At 38.2% G+C, this 18,173-nt stretch overlaps 3 protein-coding genes and 1 long non-coding RNA gene across 5 annotated transcripts in view; 2 read left to right on the top strand and 2 right to left on the bottom strand.

The window, feature by feature from the left end:
* Window positions 1–2,032, bottom strand: part of LOC139769300 (uncharacterized) — a 58,130-nt gene extending 56,098 nt beyond the window's left edge. Inside the window, exon 1 of the long non-coding RNA XR_011717515.1 lies at window positions 1,881–2,032. This is a non-coding gene — a long non-coding RNA (uncharacterized lncRNA). The remainder of the gene's footprint in view (window positions 1–1,880) is intronic.
* LOC139769299 (uncharacterized) overlaps window positions 1–10,877 on the top strand; it is a 29,959-nt gene extending 19,082 nt beyond the window's left edge. For both annotated transcript variants that reach the window (XM_071700242.1, XM_071700243.1), the window contains 3 exons: window positions 6,116–6,399; window positions 7,394–7,660; window positions 7,951–10,877. In XM_071700242.1, coding sequence (XP_071556343.1) covers window positions 6,116–6,399; window positions 7,394–7,660; window positions 7,951–8,367 — 968 coding nt within the window. In that variant the 3' untranslated portion in view covers window positions 8,368–10,877. The remainder of the gene's footprint in view (window positions 1–6,115; window positions 6,400–7,393; window positions 7,661–7,950) is intronic.
* LOC139769304 (A-type potassium channel modulatory protein KCNIP1) overlaps window positions 1–18,173 on the bottom strand; it is a 340,210-nt gene that overhangs the window by 252,545 nt on the left and 69,492 nt on the right. The window lies entirely within an intron of this gene.
* On the top strand, window positions 13,043–16,184 carry LOC139769231 (uncharacterized). The gene is made up of 2 exons (XM_071700107.1): window positions 13,043–13,503; window positions 15,134–16,184. Exons 1-2 carry the CDS (start codon window positions 13,165–13,167, stop codon window positions 15,455–15,457), a joined length of 663 nt encoding a protein of 220 aa, XP_071556208.1. The 5' UTR covers window positions 13,043–13,164; the 3' UTR covers window positions 15,458–16,184.

The following is an 18,173-nucleotide window of genomic DNA, read 5'->3' as shown; positions in this document are numbered from 1 at the left end:
ATAGACAATATTTAACATCAAAACTTTTTTCTCGTGGTAAATTATACTTATTGGCTACAATTATCTACGAAATTTCGGAACAAATTAAAGAGGTTTTAATTAAAAATAAAATATAAAGCATGTTATTATAAAATGGATTAATTTCTAAAATATATGGATATGGATCACTTAATTTCGCTTAATTAAATTTTAATTTTTAAAAATGTTAGCTTTTTCAAATTTTATATGTTAAAATTATGCTAATTAACATTCACTGAAAGGTTTATTTAAGTTAAAATTAAGATATTATCTTATACGGGATGCCCCGTAGATTTCGGGGCGTCCCGTATAAGATAATATCAAATCATTGTAAGATCGTTATAATTATCTCCTTCTCGAACGTGCGCGTCAGTGCTCAGGAATAACAACGTAATTACTTATAACGTTTTCTTCCGCGAGATCCTCCTACTGTCTCAGTTAACAATATAATTCAACATCGAGCTTTCTCTCATACATCTACGCATGCTTTATAAACTGTTATTAAGTCTGGATCAAGATGATTTATCTCCGGATATGAACGCATATCGATCTGGTCAAACATCATCGCAAATGTGATAAGATAATTAACTCACATACACAACCGATTAAGCTTCCGTCTCTCTCTTAACAAGTATCATATTATTCTGATACAATTAATTACATGATAATATAAAAAAAGATTGAATAAAAAACGATTTGTAAAAAAATACCCGAAATTATTACTCTTAAAGCATTGTGCATTAATTAATATCAAACATATTATTGTTGTCAGATATTTTCTTGAAATTAGTTTATCGGAAGAGATATTCATGGAATAAAACAAGGCGTCAAGATATAAAATATGTTTCTGATAATTCTTGAAATGGATATCTCTTGCAACGAACTAACGCGCAAGAAGAAATTATTTAATGGCAGATATTCTCCGTTCTCTGAACGCGACAAAAAAACGGGTGACTTACGTAATCGCCATCGGTTGAAGGAAAGGAAGAAGAAAGAGGAAAAGAGAGAGAGGCAGGGAGCAAGGGAAAGAGAAACGAAGACACCGGTCGCGTTGTGCTACCATCAAGCGATACTACAGCGATTAACGTATATACAATATATATATATATTATATATATACACACAATCGGCCTCCATCGGGCGCTTTCTTACGCACGTGTGCACACGCGTGTGCGGCCTATCGCCGGCCGAAGAATCGAGATAACGTAATCGACGATGACATTGAATGCCGTAGTAACTGACCGCGTGCATTCCTGCGCGCTGCGTTCCCCCTTCGTCTTCTTTCCCGTGTCGCGGTGGCAGAACGTCATTTCAGATCGATTCTTGCACCGATGCCAACGGTAGGTTGTCACCTCTGGATATAAACGACGGGTGACGTCAGTATGACATCAGTGATCCATATCGTCGTAACACCGTAAGGCGCCTCGCTCGCGTATTACAGACACTTTACGACGCGTCAGCGTATAGACACCTTTGATAATTCGATGCGTCGGCGACGCGGCAGGTAGACTAAAGAGGAGACGCCGGGGAGGGGGGGGGGGGGAAGAAAGGAGGACGGGGCTAGATGCCGAGGAAGAAAACAAAAAGAGCACGCGAAGGCGGAATTGGCGAGAGGAGGTAAAGGATGGATGTTAACGCGCAACTCTGGCAACTTAAAACCCTTCAGCGGTATTTTATGGGTGGGGTCGCCCTCTCCGACGAGGAGACTATCCAATGCGCCTAGTAGTCCGACCAGACAAAATGCAAATCTGCGCGCGCCCCGCTAATCTGTCTGGTGCATCCGTGAGGTCGGGACCGCATTGGCGGAGACTGCGGGACCGTGAGCACGAACGCGCGGGTTAGCCTCGAGTTTTCCCGCGTACCTCGTAAATCAAAGTCGTCCGCGGAGTTCGGGACTGCGGCCGGCTGCAGGAAGGAAGTCGGGGTCTTGTGTCTTGTGCGTCTGGCGGGCGATCGTCGAACTGACGCACCCTGCCTGATTCATATTCAGCGAAAGCTGAATATGCGGGAAGCTGCGGCGACCGCACACGGTCGGGGACTCGGCAGAAAAACCGGTCTAAGTGGAGATTAAAGGTTGAGATAACGCGCCAATGTGTCACAAGTGATCTAATCACTCATTTAAGTTTTAGTACTCGTTAATAATTGCAAACGAGAACGATATAAACGGCAATCTCGATGCTAATTACGTTTGTGTGTTCATATAATGACGTTTACATATCATTTAGATATCATGATTGGCTTTTACCGGCCATAATTGGCTGTTTGTGTCGATGCGTTAACTCAATTACAATATCGTCTGGGTACTTGGATCTCGGTACTCGGGGTCCCTATTTCCCCTCGACTTTTTTAATCACCGCTCGATTCGAGAACTCGAGCGAGAAGGAAACCCGACGCCTCTGCAGATTGCTCCCGACGATCCCTTATGCGCATACCGTATCAAATGTTGCGAGCTACGCATAATCTATCTTTTCTATGGTGCTCACCGTGCGTTCACCCGTCGTGCGATACTCTCTCGCTGTAGGTGCCGATTAGAGTAGCGTTTCCTCGGGATATAAACATGACTTACGCGTACGTGATTGTTAGCGCGTACATACGTACGTATGCTACTCAAGGAGGTGTAGAAAGAGACGCGACTACGCGTCCCACATACCTCTATGAATGACGTTGCAATAATGAAAGGCGCGCGTTTTTTCACAATAAAGCGTATCTGAGTTGCAGTCGCGTGTCACTTTGCACGGTACGGCACCTCTGGACATCTAAGACGTGTCATTATATCGACTAACGATTACTTATAGAATAAGTTTTTGTTATTTAGATATAAAGAGCAATTTATAGTTTAATCTAATTTTCTACGTAATTTATAAATGAAAATTATACAGACAATATTAACGTAAAGCGTGTAGCTTCGGGCACTTTCATATGATATTTACTTTACTGTTTCGCAATCGATAAGAATTACCTTGTTGACTAGTACTACCTTCAGGCACTCTTCACTTCGGTCTCTTCGTAAAATAATACACCTCTATATAGCGTACATGCAACGACACGCGAATCGCGATCTTCTATTATCTACCCTTTTCTCGCTACGTACTTATCTCTATGCGTGCGTGCACTTTTGAACGCACGTCGGGCGCTCTCGCTCTCCGATACGAGATCCGCGAAGCGAGCCCGAACGGGCTCGTATCGGGCACCTCGCTCCCACACTCGCCCGCACGGCGATGATATTGCGCTCTTTCTCCCCGGTACCACTTGCGTCTCTCTTTCCGCCCGTGCGGTATGCTCCTTCGCCTCAGCACTCTCGCTCCTTTTCCCCTTTCCGTCTTTCACTCGTCGGTCCAAAGAGGCGAAGGTGGAGGCTAATCACCACGCAATCACCGCTCCCGGTGCGGCCGGGACTCCGACCCGTTCCCAGAAAGCAGCAACCGCCTTTTGCCGCCCTGGGGCATTCACCACCGCGGTACCGGTGCTGCAAAACCAACAATCTTCGTCCTGTGCCGCGGAAAAAAGAGCACTGCCCTTCCCCGCGCCCCGTTTCCCCGCCCCCTTTTCACCAAATCACCGGAGGGCCGACCGATCGTCCGACTACTGGCATCCGGGGAATCCATCGCGAGAATAGCCGCGATTCCACCTTGGCAGTGCCTATCGAGAGACGAGGAAGGCATGCATTAAACCCGCGGAGGCAACTACCGCGTCGACACGACACTGCCCGGAATGCGTATGGCGTATATGATCGAAAAGAAGTATATTTTGGGATAATTCCCCCGTATGAATGATGGACGTTTCGTTCTGAAATGCGTTTCGAATCGACATTATCGCGTGTAATGAGAGTGCACCGTAAGGATGAAATGAGGCACCTGCTCGAATAATTGCACGTGGCGAAACCCTATAGGAATAACGTGGTTATTGCGTGCGTTTTAGTAACCCATAGGTGGTAGGCCGCGATTACAGGGATATTATGCCACGAAAAAATACGGTGTACTCTCAATAGAGCTTTATTTCATTTTTTTTTACGTATTAATCAATTATAATCTGTTATTGATTTTTTGTGCTGAGAGCTTATTAACGTTTTTCAAAACAATTGCTTCATAATCTATAAAACGAAAAATGTGTCAGATACCTATAAGAGAGATTCATATAAACGCGTCAAAATTGTTAAATCATATTTTACTTTTAATTACTTATTTCGTATCCATTTTCCAGCACGTGTTTTTCTGTCGACGTACCTATTGCGCTACAGCAAAATTAAATCGTAGCCTGTCAAAAACGAGCAACTTCGCGTAAAGTTACTTTGTCGCTGTCCACCCTTAAATACGAGATAATACACGCAGGAAATTGGTAACTGGTAGGTAAGGACGTAAATTGATATAGTTGGGGGCGATGGTCGTTAGAGTGTATATAATATTGGGTGCACCTTTACCGTACACCCACGCGTCGTGCATAGTCGATGGTACAGGATGCCTGAAACTGCTGACTTGGGGCAACTCCAGGAGAAGAAGGAGGAGGCGTGAGTTTACGATAAGATACACACAGCCACGCAACTGGCTTCCTCCGGTGTTTCGCGCTAACGGGCTAATCGATTTGGGACTTATTGCTACGTCGCCCGCAGATTCGTTAGATATCGCCTCGCGTACAGAAATTACGATAACCGAGTTCTTGAATTTACGTATACTCTCATTTTCGTTAGTACTGTAAGATATTTGCAATAAAGTAAATTAATACTTTGTGTCGAAAAGAAGTGTTGAGATACTTATTAATCAAATCTAGTGCTAATCTGATCTCTTATCCTTACCAACCTCTCTTGTTGTATTTGAATGACAGAAAACGTTAAAAAAACACACCGAACTGTGTGACATCTCAAGCTATCATTAAATCGGATATTAATGCTGAGGGCACGCGTTAGTACACGCGGGATCACGTAGCGCGTGTGCGCTTTCGCCGCGCGATGACTGTGCGACGCACGTAAGTCCACGCGTGACCGACGTGCGAATTGTACGAACTATCGTATCGAATTGCCATTACGGCTCGCACCTGAGAGCGCCTGCACCGTCGCTTCGAATGAATTTACACGTGGTTTTCTGTACGGCACGCACGAACTATCAACGCGCGTTAATTGCCCACATAGTGGTCCATGAAGTCTTTGTCGGTCTTTACGGGCACTACCAGTACATTCATGCTAGACTTCACGGGCGTTGAATGATATTGATCAACAATTGATTCGATACGATGTGCTTGCTACGTGATGCTAAGTATTATGTGATACCGACGCCATTCAAATCTTAACAGCATACGTAGGAGGCTAAAATTCTATATTCGTTCTCTTGAGTTGGTAATTAAAATTAATTAAAAATTAATTTTTTTTCTATTTTTTACTTTTAATAGATTTTTGTCTTGAAATTTATAAGAAGTTTATTATTAATACATTTATTTATTCGCTACCCAACGTTGCAAATCACGTGCGGAAAAAAATTCGAAAAGTCTGTCCCCGAATAAGTTTGCAGAGTGGAATCACAAGGAAAGTCGTAAGCTATGACATTTAATTGTGCAATAAATCTTGATTCTCCGATTTGCAACCCATTTCCTACTGCGGGGGCGACGATTGGTCGCTGTTAAATTGGTGCGTAGGTGCAATGGAGGTACCTACGTATCCGTGTAGGTACGCCAAATGTGAAAGTCGGAAGGACTTCTTCTCTCCCTTTCCCTTTTGTTACTCTTACGGGCAAAATAGCGCGCAATCTTTCTCTAGTCGTTGACTTTATCGACTTTAACTGCAGATAATCCATAATCGATTCAATTTGACAAATATAAATTTCATCTTAAATATATACAATATATAGGTTTATACTTGTTGCAACTACTTCGCAAATATCTGCTAACATCATATCTATGGACTCAACAATAAAAAATCCAATTTTACGAATGTCATCTTCTGAAAATTGAACATCTTTACGTTTATGCTAAAAGCAATGCAATGCTATGCAATATTTTTGCAAAAACAAATTGGAAAACGCAAAATAGTTGCACAAGCTTAATTTTCATTCCATTACGTTTAAGTGCCTTCCAATATGTTTCTGACGACAGTTTCTATTTTCGATTACAGACTCAGTGGCACAAACGATTACTCTTACGAGTTTTGCCTTCTTCCTGACCTCGTGGCTGAACTCGGCGTCGGGAACGTCCGCAAACGACCTGCAATTTGTGCCAAACGCCAGTGACATAGAGCCCTGGTTTCAGCACCCTTGCGGCACCCGGCTGGCGGCCTCGCGAAAGATGCATAATTCCAGCGACTCGACCAACATCATGAAGAGGGTGCGAACGCAATTGCGAGTCGCGCAAAATCACTTCAACAAGACTTTCAAGGACGTGCGCATAGTTTACTCGAAGGTGAGAGACGAGAGCGCTCCACTCGCGACCGCGATTCCATAATTAATTGCAGCGCGGCGGCGGCGGCGGCGGCGCGCGGCGTCGGGGTAAAACCGCGTGGGCAGTGCTCACTCGAGGGGGACTCGCACGTGCGCGCGATGCAACACATCGCGCTAGTGCACAGTCCTATTTTCCGCCGGTAATTTGCATTGGTTACGATGTGCCACGCACATCCAGCATAATTACTTTTTCTCGAGTCCCGCGGCGCGTTCTAGACATCTCACCGATTTGATGACAAATCACTTCCGTCGCGTTGCGGAACGAGAACACGTTGCTTGCTCGATACAAAAAAAAAATATCGTTATCGCAAAATGTTATTAAACGTTGTCCTCACGAGACGAAGATAAGCGAATGCATTTACATAAGACGCTTTACTTGTTTATAACGCCGTTGTAACGAGATGATAGATGTTATTGTTTGGTCTACTAGAGAGCCTGAGATCGAGTTTATCCCGCACGGATCGCAATGGCTTAGATAGAGCGATATATTTTGTTTATCGACCTTTATCACTTTGAAGCTTACTCTGGACACGCATGGCCGCATTCCGAGACAGATTTGTGATACTATGGTTTTTGATACTGTACTGCGCTTAGTACTCAACTGATATAAACAGACAAGATTGCTTATGCTCGCAAATGTGTGTGTAACGTCAGATAATTCATTAAATAATTCATAAATGTACGGTCATTTGTAATTTACGTCTGGATTTATGCAGCATAACGGTATTAGTATAGTTGAGTGAGATTTGCGTAGCCATAAATTTTATATTCAATGATACGCATAACCAAGTACTAATAGATTGTATGCGTGTGACCCAATCTCACAATCAGATAGTCAATAAAATATAATTCTATGTTGTAGGCTCTCAAACAAATGTGAAAAAATTTAATTACATAAAAATATATAATTATTAACGTTTCGAAAAATTAAATACTGTTTTATCTTTTTGCTATAGGTGTACAGAGTGTTGCTGAAGGAGCAGTATAAGATGAATTGGTTGCCAAAAAGGCAGCTCGAGTGGTACCATAGGGAACTTTGGTGCTTGGAAAAGGGGAAGAAAGCCGAGCGTGCCCTTCCACGCCTATATGACGCGCTACAGAGGTTCTCGATTACGTTCCATTATCTTAGAGAATTTCATCTCGACTCTAATATCGATGTCACTCGCGGCATTATTAAGAGGCGGACTAGGATCATCGACAAAGCGCACAACCAAGTTCTCAGGGTAAGCTGGTGCATTGCTTACTTCCAACAAGATCTGTGTCAATATAGATATAAATTGAAAATTGCATTTATATCACGCATTAGAATTGCTCGTAAATCAAATTAATCGTTCAACAAGTGCGAGATATAAAACTATGGATACTTAATTACTTCGACTCGCGATCTTGAGTCAAGTTGCCATAAAACTTATTTGCCGTGTACGGCAATAAGTTTTACTTACGGTAATATCAATCTTTTGCAAGTGAAAGTGCAAACGCGTAAAAGTAACACTTCTCGTTTGTGTGATTGCAGTTGCTGTGCGAGGTCGAAGCTGCTATGATAAATCTGGCATTAAGAACTTCAACTCTGAACGATGCGTTCATGATAACGGATAATTTGCACTGGGCCAAAGAGGGCGATCTAACATTAATGTTGATTCAGGATTGGGGCGTATTAAAGCTCTATCATACTTTTCTGAAAGATTGGATAAAGGTTTTCCGTAACGCCACCACTGACAACACTTGCGACCGTAACATAAAGCCTTTGGCTTTTACGCCGAATATGCCTAAAAAATGGTTTAACGGAAAAGGCACAAGAATGCCGAAGATGAGAAAACATAAACCGACGAGGAAGCCCGGTCGAAATAATTCCTTGCGTCAAAACCTGCGAAAGGGATCTCAAAGGAACAGACTGATGAAGAAGCAAAAAGGACCTACGTTACGAACATAAATCATGTGTCGAACCTGAAGAAGCTAGCGCTTAGTATCGACGAGATCTGCTGATAATTTAAAGACACCGCTCTATACAGCGTCGAATCGTATACTATCTCATACTAACATAACTTTTGTATTTATTCCATTATCGCAATCATGTTCATTCGAATAGTTTTACTCGTTTTTCGCAGATTTGCCAATAGAATCGTACTATTGTCCTAAGATTATGATATCTCAACAGCCGTGAAAATTATTTAATAATTTTCCAATAGTTTTGGCTCAATACTATTGCGGATTGTGGTAATAGAAGTATTTTATCAACAACATGCGGCTGCGCATACTAGAGACCAGTATTAAAAGATCTACTTCAGAACAGTATTATATCTAATAACATACATAAAATATACCGAGTATAGCCCATAATGTTGATAATAATGTTTCGAAGTACATGGCGCATTCGAATCGATTAGACTCGTGAAATATCGATCCAATAGATTATAATCGTCGTTAAAGTATACTTTTACACATAATCTCATCATGTATGTGTAAAAGGAATGTAAAAAGCCCGTTTCCATTCTCAGGCACTCAGCAATCTGAGAACAACGAAAAAGCAATATGTTATGAAAATAAGCAAAGAGAACGAGAAAGAAATACAGAGAAAATAAATTCGCAGATGTACTTCGCACGTCTGAAATTGGCCGTCTTGCGCCAATTATATTTATATCGATATGCCAACATAGATTACGCTCACGATCAAGGCGGCTTGTTACATGGTCACGGATTTGAGTTCATTCGGTTAAATCGACGGAGTCTGCGATACGCGCAGGTGTCGATAATTCGTGGAAAGATCGATGACGAGTTTTAGACGGCTCGTGAAACTTATTTATTCTAGCTTTAAGGATGGCGAGAGAACTTAATGTTGTTTAGCTGTGATATCCCGAGCGTATGCGGACGTACAGAGTTCCTACGTTTATATATAGGCGCATATGCACATACACATACACTTACATAGATAGGTATCGTGCGTTGACGCGTACCATACGTAGACGTAGATAATTCTCTCCTCCTTTCCGGTGTGTCCTACCGAAGAATCTCGCCTTGTCGTGGGAACACATGACAATTTTACCTTTATAGTTAGTCTGTCGCAATCATTGCGTTTTAAGCGCGTAGACGACGCCAGAAGCGTTTTTAGCGAAGACGAGGTCCGAGAATTTTCACGGTTTCTTCCGTCTCGCGTTCGACCAGATTTGTATGCAAGTGCGCTAATCGATAATAAAGGATCATTACGAATTTTAATGAAATTCGAGCAAATCTTGATTTTGTACGCGTGCCAGCATATAACACGTAACGTGTCCTTTTTGTGCTAGATTAAAATGTATTTATATCGTGTAGATCCGATATATTTTACACTGAAGCAGTACTTAAGTATGTTCATAGCTTAGCGTTACGCATATTTTTGTACTATGTATGCACATGATGATGCGATACAAATTATTCGTAGACGCGCACTTAAATTTAAGGCTATTATGCATTTTATACAATAGAATATTTATTCGGACGTATATGCATAGCGTTCTGCTCTATTTATTATATCACGTTACCATTGCATATACTATTTATTGTCATGTCTTTACTTATATGTGATCATCTCGAATAAATTCAATGTTTTGTATCGAACTGAAGTTTGGATGACAGAGATACCTTTATAATCCACGTAATAATTTAATTTCAACAATATTGTAAATCGTTCGTTTTACATGAACATTCGACCGGAAATATCAGGAGTACATGAAGGATCTTTATTCTGTATAACACTCGATCATTATCCGTAATGTATATATAACGCGGAAATAATGTAGATAAGAATATGCTATTTAAAATCAAATAAACATGACTCATTGCAGTAATATTTTAAGCGATTGATTAGATAAGCAGTTAAATAATGCATAGCGACATTAATTCTTTGTAACTGCCATTACGTATTTATGTATATGCTATAAATATTGCTGCATCGCAACGCTGTTTTGTTGTTGCTTTCGCACAGTGACATAATTTCCTTATTTATAACATTTATTTAATGGTATATTTAGCCGTATTTTATTTTAAAAACAGCAAAAGCGTAATTTTAATGATGATATCACTATTAAATTTTTTACTTATTTAACAGCTATTTACGTAAGCAATTTTTTTTACTGAAAACTTTAAAATCGTATTTTATTTATATGTATTTAATTTATAAATTTAAAATTATTCTGTACTTAATTTACTATACTTTTCTATAAGTAAAGTGATTAGGCCAACATCATAGTGCAGTTTCATTATCAACAGGATTTTCCAGACGCATCAAATGTTGTAATAGGAGTACACGTAGAGTGGATAGGTTGTAATTGCTCTTTACTACACTTTGCGTTTATGAAGGATAAATCTATTTGTTGTAATTTAACTGTTCGGCGCTATTGCATTAATAAATTGTTCGTTATGTAAAAAGCTAAAGTACCTGTCTGTTCAATTCAATCTATTTGTCTGTAAATAAATACGCAAGCAATTAATTTAAATGTTTTATCTATAATTATAGCATAATTATAAACATAATTTTAAATAGTATTCAGTCGTTTACTAATATTTATGTATCGTGTTTTCATTAAGAACAATAACGCTTATTACTGTCTTATACTTATTACTAGATATCGGATTTTTTATATGCGGAATGTTGGAAAAAAGCAATTATAATAACCAAAAATTGAGTTTATTTATAATATCCAACATATTTATTTTACGATATATGTTACAGTATAAATATGTTGGATATTATAAAGAACCTAAAAGTTATTAATTGCTCTTTTCCAACACTCTGCATATAAAGAATCCGATATCTACTTATTACTCTTTTCATCGATCATGCATGCAATATTGTAGTTTCACATACATTACAATATAAATGGTATAATCACACAATATTTTATTAAAACGTTAAATTAATTGAATTAATCATCCTAATTGAATTAATCATCCATTCATTCAATGGTATTGAAATTATTCCAACAAACTTTGGTGGAATCTTGCCAATGCGAATGATGCGCTTCCTGCGTTTGAATCGGGCCGCTATTTGTTTTCCTATGTTCATGATATATGCCGCGAAATAACGCGTCACGACGCAACTTAATCGGGCGTGAGAAGATCTCTAATCTTAGTTCGGTGAATTCATGAAGGACCTAATTATAGTATCGCCTTTTATGGCATATCCCCTAACGATACGACGAGCGTGTACGTACGCATCGACGTACGTTCGTTACGTCTACTTCATTCAGAAGTTTTTGTCACCATCTTCTTTTCCGTATTTCGACGGAAAAGAATTGACCTCCTGACGTCAAAATTCCTTATGGATCACCCAGATCGATCGAAATTAGATATCGTTTGCACGTGCACGGCACAAGTGCATAGAAATTATTTCATTTTTTTTAACACAGTTAAAAAAATACAGAATAGTCGTTTATAAAAGTAAAATTGTTTAATTAATTTCTTACGTGTTTAATATATGTTGTACGAAAAGTTTACATATGAACGATTATTTTTATCGAATAGGAAAAGTGCACTCTATATATATATATATATATATATATATATATATATATATATATATATATGTATAATAATCGTGAATAAATTTTCTATTACATGTAAATATTTATAAAAAAATTACTTATTATCGTATGCATTGAATTTTTCAAAATCACATATCGTATCTCGAAATAGCAGATGCAATTGGCGCTGAATGAAGTCGGTGCCTCTTGTTATAAATATTTTTCAACCTCATTCTTTTCGATTCCAAGTATAGCTGCACGAATCTTTTGAACAATAATCATTAGGCTTGTTACAAATAAATATAACTGTTTTAAGTATATAAAACGAAATGTCGATTGCGGATCTCTAATGATTCGTTTGACAACGTGGCTTTCCCATTTGATTCATAATGCAAACACAACGGTGTTTGCGTCTGAATAGTGCAAGCGGCATCCGAAAGATTTCTGACGGAATTGCGCGTACTTTCGAGGCACATGCGGACGTCGTGACGACAGGTACCGTTCGTATTTCGAGGAAAATCGGAACATCTATATGTATATGTGGGCGATATCCGCGAAATATATAGCCAATAGGAATTATTACTGCTAAGTGAACACGTCACTTAGATAAATTTGGATAGTTACACGACAAGAAGTCTATGAAGAACATAAATTCATTAATATGTATACGGTTATATAATAACAAACTATTTAAAAACGCAATATATGAGCTACGATTGTAACTTACTCTAATTATATCAAAATAAATATATAAAAAAACCTAGAAAGTTGATTTTGTTATTAACTAAAAGAAGTTAAAAGAACGCTATATGACCGATCATTACAATGTCAGAAGGCTCAAGTCATATCAGTGATATATCAGTGCACAGTGATATGATCTGAAAATGCTTGAAGAAAATATATCTTCGCTTCAATAAAAGAGGCTTCGCCGGGGAAATCTACGCCGGGGTTCCACCGACGATGCAATAAAAACCCGTGGACAAAACCTTCGCTGCAACCCCACCGTTTCCGCACAAGCCGTCGAACATGCCTGCGTACGTGCGATTGTTTACACAATCCCATATATAAGGAGGAAGAACGCGAGTTTGACAATCTCAGTTCACGATCTCACGTCGATCGAGAATATCGTTCAGTGCCTTATCGCTATCATTTTTCCTACAAGTCCGATTAGACGAGATCGTAACTGAATTGCGAAGAGTAACCGCTAAAAATTTGCAACGATAAATTCAAACATGTTCCTCGAGAGAGTTTGCCTGATCTCAGCTATCTTCGCCGTTACTTTTGCGGCTCCGAGGATATCCGGGTCGGTACCAACCTGGCATCTACCATGTGGAGAACTCGATTATCAAACTGTCCCTTTGAAGAACCTCGAGAATGAGATGAAGTCCAGTCTGGAGAATCTCAAACTGCAACATCAGCTGACAATGAATGACTACTTGAATCGAGATTACGAATACCTGTACGAGAGAGTTAGGATTGGCGTCGACGACCATCAGTACATACCTAACTGGGTACCTGGCAAGAAGGATGTGAATCTTGTAAGAAAACTGGCCGACGCTAATACTCCAATGGTGAGTACAGGCACTCAATTAACATTGTTGCTCGCTTATATCCTACACTTATTTCGAGCCGCGACTTAAGTTTGCCGTTATTAAGTATTTCAAACGGTTTATCCATCCATCAAGAACTCTTAACATAAATACGTGACACCAATTGTGCTACCAATTGGCCATTATTTCGCCAGTAAAGAGATATTGCAATCGTAGAAATCTCTTTGAAAGTTACTGTAAGGATAAACTCTTCTAAATTAGAAACCTTATTCCTAGTCGAGATTTTTTTCTCTTTCTTTCTTAGATTCTATGTGATATTACATTAATACTTTTCATTGCAACATTGTTAGCGACATTAGTTTCGTCGGCTATTCTCCATCACCATCACTTTAAGGTTCGCAACGTTATGCCTCGAGCTGTTAGCTTCTTTTCGATCGTTAATATTCATCGTTCGTAACTGTCGTTACCGTATAGCAGAAATGAAAGAGCAATTCGTGCAAGAATACTACCGCGTGCAGAGGGGAGACGGATAACAAGTATGCGGAAAAGAGAGAACAGTGTTGCAGGCTACCGTCGCATTTTCAGCGGCCGGCCGGCTGGCCGGCTGACCACCCGGTTGCAATTGATTAACGCAACGTTAAATAACAAATTTTAATGAGACGGTAATTATTATAAAGTAGCAGGCGAACAGGAGCGAGCGCGGTCTTTCATGCAGTGCGCGCGCAACGCGACCGTACGTGTGCACTCATGTTCGCCGGGTCGCGCGGCTGCGTAATCGCGCTCGTCTGCCTCCTCGATGCGAGCACGCTGATAACGCAAGGCTGATATCGCGACCCGCGGTACTCCCCGGATGCCGGCATTCGGGCACGCAGCCCCCTTCCCTCTCTCTGCCACGCCCCGATCGCCGGACTGCAGCAACATTGATCCTCGGCGTTGCACTTTGTTGGGGTTTTAATTGCACGTTCTCGGAAGGTGGGACTTCACGGGGAGTCTTAAGCATTTCGCGGCAATTAAGTTGCAATCGCTGATAACACGAACGAAAAATAGATTTTGTCGATCATAAAATTGTTCTACGATTAATTTGACTCGCAATATGTGTCATCTACGTATTCTAAATAACGTATTCTAAATCTTTTCGCACATTTTTTTTTATATTTGTTATGTCACCAGATAAAATAATTTTACAATTATGCTGAATATCTGCTCCAATAAATTTTTTTTTACTGCATAAACCATTAAATTGTATGATGGAAAAATAAGTTAAATTTTTATACTTGTGCTCAGAAGAATATCGGTAAATTTACATATTCAATTAACTCTATGACTTTCGTCAGATTTCTTATTTCAATTCTTTAAACGGCACTAAAAGTACTATTACACGAAACGTTCATAAATATTTATGTGAATGTGATAGAATAATTTCTAACGGTGCAATATTTACAATTGACATTAACAGTTTCGTCGACTACGTAAGGAAGTGATGCAGTACTGATGCTATTTGTAATCGCTTCTCTTTACGTCAAAGTTTATTAATATCTTGAAGAGCATCAAATAAATATTAAACGGCAAGCTTAAGTGAGCGGTTTTCGCGACATTTAAATATTTAAATATTAAAACAAAGTAATAATTTTGTAATAACTGTTTCTTGCAGATTGTTAACCACTACCCGAAGATGCACATGGATCTCCAGAAATTCGCCTTGGCATTCGAGGAACTGATCGAGGACGAGCCTAATCCTCAAATTCGACAAGCTCTTAAGGCGACTCAATCGTACTTAACAATGATGTTATGTGAGGTCGAGAGCAACATTAACTCTTTGCCCTCCATACGACTTCCGACACGCGTGGAACGAAGCATCATGAGCCATACCGAGCGAAACCCCGTCGATGAGACGCGGAGGCTCATCAGGGACTGGGGCGTAGTTCTTAAATACCGAGACTACCTGCATGCTTGGAGGCATGTATTCAACTATTAGAGATAAGAAAAAGAAGTATTTGACTGTTGTAGTCAGTAGGTCATCGATCATTCTCATCAGAAGATGACACAAGAAGGTGCATCAGATTATCGGGAAGCATATGCCACCGATGTAAATTGATTTAACACCTGCCACGACTGTAGCCATAAAATCGCGTCACTATCTGCATAACGGCGTAGTAAACGTTGAAGTTATTGACAATAATCGTTGGTCATGTAGCGATTATTGCGAAATTTGCGGAGACTACGAAATTCGCCTTATGATCCGTGATAATTTCTCAAAATTATTTATTGAATTAATTATTTATTAGCGCGGCTCACGATTGAATATGTAGCATATAGTATTTATTCTTACATGTAAATTAATTTATTTGGTATATTAATTATTTATTTATTTCGATCGATAGTACCTTCATTAATTGTACCTTCTGACAATGAGAGGTACTCTGTAACCGGTATCGATTTCTAAGATTCTCGGTTGCATTTTGTGATAATCAGTCACAATGATAATCGTGTTTGTTGTATCTTTGTGACAAGTGATCACTCATAGATTATTTATGAAAGACATTATTTGTAGAAGAGATGATTTTTATTTCGCGCAGTATTATATATTTATAACGCAAGCAAGATGTAATATATATATTTATACATGTTTTCGTATTCTTAGTAACTTATTCATAAATTTTATATAATATAAAATCTCGCAATAAAAATAATAATTTATTAAATATATTTATATCTATTTTCATTATCCGATACCTATCTGATCCCTATGAATCTTATGTTACATTGATTGAAGAAAACCATGGTAGATGTCTCTAGGTAAAATTTATACTGCAATTATCTTTTAAAAAAACATTGCATTTTATAAATTTTATATGAATATTGAAAATATTTTGAGAGATGGTATATTATAATATAATATATCATCTGTGTAGAAATTAAAATTTATTAATATTTTCATAAAGCCAACTTTATCGCATGGTAATCACTTTGGACTTTGTAAAGTAGCGCCACGATATGTTGAAGAAGTTCAATTCCTTCGAAGGTACATATTTTTATCAAATATAATTTTTATTTCCCGAAATTATATTAAGAACTATTAGTTTGCAATAACAATTTACGTAGTTTAAGAAATTTATATGCTTGCTCTCTCTCTCTCTCTTCTTTTAGAAAATATCACAAAATAAAAATAAAAAACAATAAGTTGGATTATTGAGTAACAGGTAAGATATATTCACTCAATAGACAATACAATCCCGTGATAGATGTATTCATACACATACACTCAAAAAATATTTAAATAATTATAATAAATATGTAAAATGTAAAATTTATATTAAATAATATATTGAAACATCTCCAAAAATATTCATGCTTTAAATTTCATTTATTAATTTCATATTGTTTTTACAAATAAAGATAATATTAATTTACGATATTAAATTTAGAATAAACTATTTGGTATATTTAATTTAGAAAGTGTAATGTCTATTTTTTTGATATCTTTTAAAAATCATTACAAAATAAAAAAAATAGCAATAGTTTAAAATCGATGAACACACGACAATGTCAACGGTTGATATCTGATTGCCAGCTGAGAGTAAATTATCGATAGTAAGTAATGCATCAGATGAATTGATGAAAACTATAATTCTTCCGGTAAATCTTATTGCATGCATATAAATAATATCTTATCTAAACTTATTTAACTGTATATAAATAATATACATAAGAAAGAAAGAGGAGGGAGGGAGGGAAGAAGGAAATATAGATGGGGGAAGAGGGAGAGGGGAAGAGAGAGAGAGAGAGAGAGAGAGAGAGAGAGAGAGAGAGAGAGAGAGAGAGAGAGAGAGAGAGAGAGAGAGAGAGAGAGAGAGAGAGAGAGAGAGAGAGAGAGAGAGAGAGAGAGAGAAAGAGAGAAAGAGAGAATACTCTTTTCAACCAAAATCAATGCCATTTATCCATCATAATGTATAAAAGACCTATAGAAAGACGCAATTTAATTCCCAATGAAATATGTCTAGTAAGAGTGAGTTAGGTTCCTACATTCAAGTCATAACGAAATCATTCTCTGTTATACAAACAGATGCGTATAAAATGTGGGTGGCAAAGGTAATGATGATGAGGAAATTGAAATGGATGTGAAAAGATTCGAGTTTGACGAAAGAAAACGAGCACCTTACGTAGTCACTCTCACTGCAATGATTTCGTACTTTTCACGAGTGTTCCGTAAGTATTTCTTTAGTCATCTGATCATTTATATTTTGTTTGTTAAACTCGCACGATTAGTTAAACAAATAATGCTACAATAATAATCCTACAAAATATTATCGAATGATGTAATAATATGAATATAAATGTATTTACTATAAAAAAAGATATTCTGGTTTTTCGATAAACGATAAATTATTCTTCAGAAATGAACAATTTTTTAAAGTAAAAATGAGAAATATATGGTAGTAGTTACAAATCTATTGTCTTGGTTAGTTTCAACTTAAAAAATTAGAATTTAAAAATATCTCTATATTTTTACGTTTAAAAGCGCAATATAACTTGTACGACAGAAATAGCATTAGTAAGTGACCAGATACTAATTAGATTAACGTATTAGATATTTACTCAGTAATAGTGCAAGTTATTGCTTGTTTAGTCTGCATTAATGATTCATACTTCTGGAATTGCGTGGGAATGAAACTAGTCAGACTTGTTATTGT

Source organism: Temnothorax nylanderi, unplaced genomic scaffold (genome assembly GCF_030848795.1).
Source record: "Temnothorax nylanderi isolate EJ_2023f unplaced genomic scaffold, tnyl_v1.0 TNYL_tig0021_pilon, whole genome shotgun sequence".
NCBI lineage: Eukaryota > Metazoa > Arthropoda > Insecta > Hymenoptera > Formicidae > Temnothorax > Temnothorax nylanderi.
This window is presented reverse-complemented; position numbering and strand designations above follow the sequence as displayed.

Coding starts and splice junctions, on each gene's coding strand:
- LOC139769231 (XM_071700107.1), top strand. CDS start 13,165: ATGTTCCTCGAGAGAGTTTGCCTGATCTCAGCTATCTTCGCCGTTACT. Junction 13,504..15,133: donor CCGACGCTAATACTCCAATG/GTGAGTACAGGC, acceptor TGTTTCTTGCAG/ATTGTTAACCACTACCCGAA.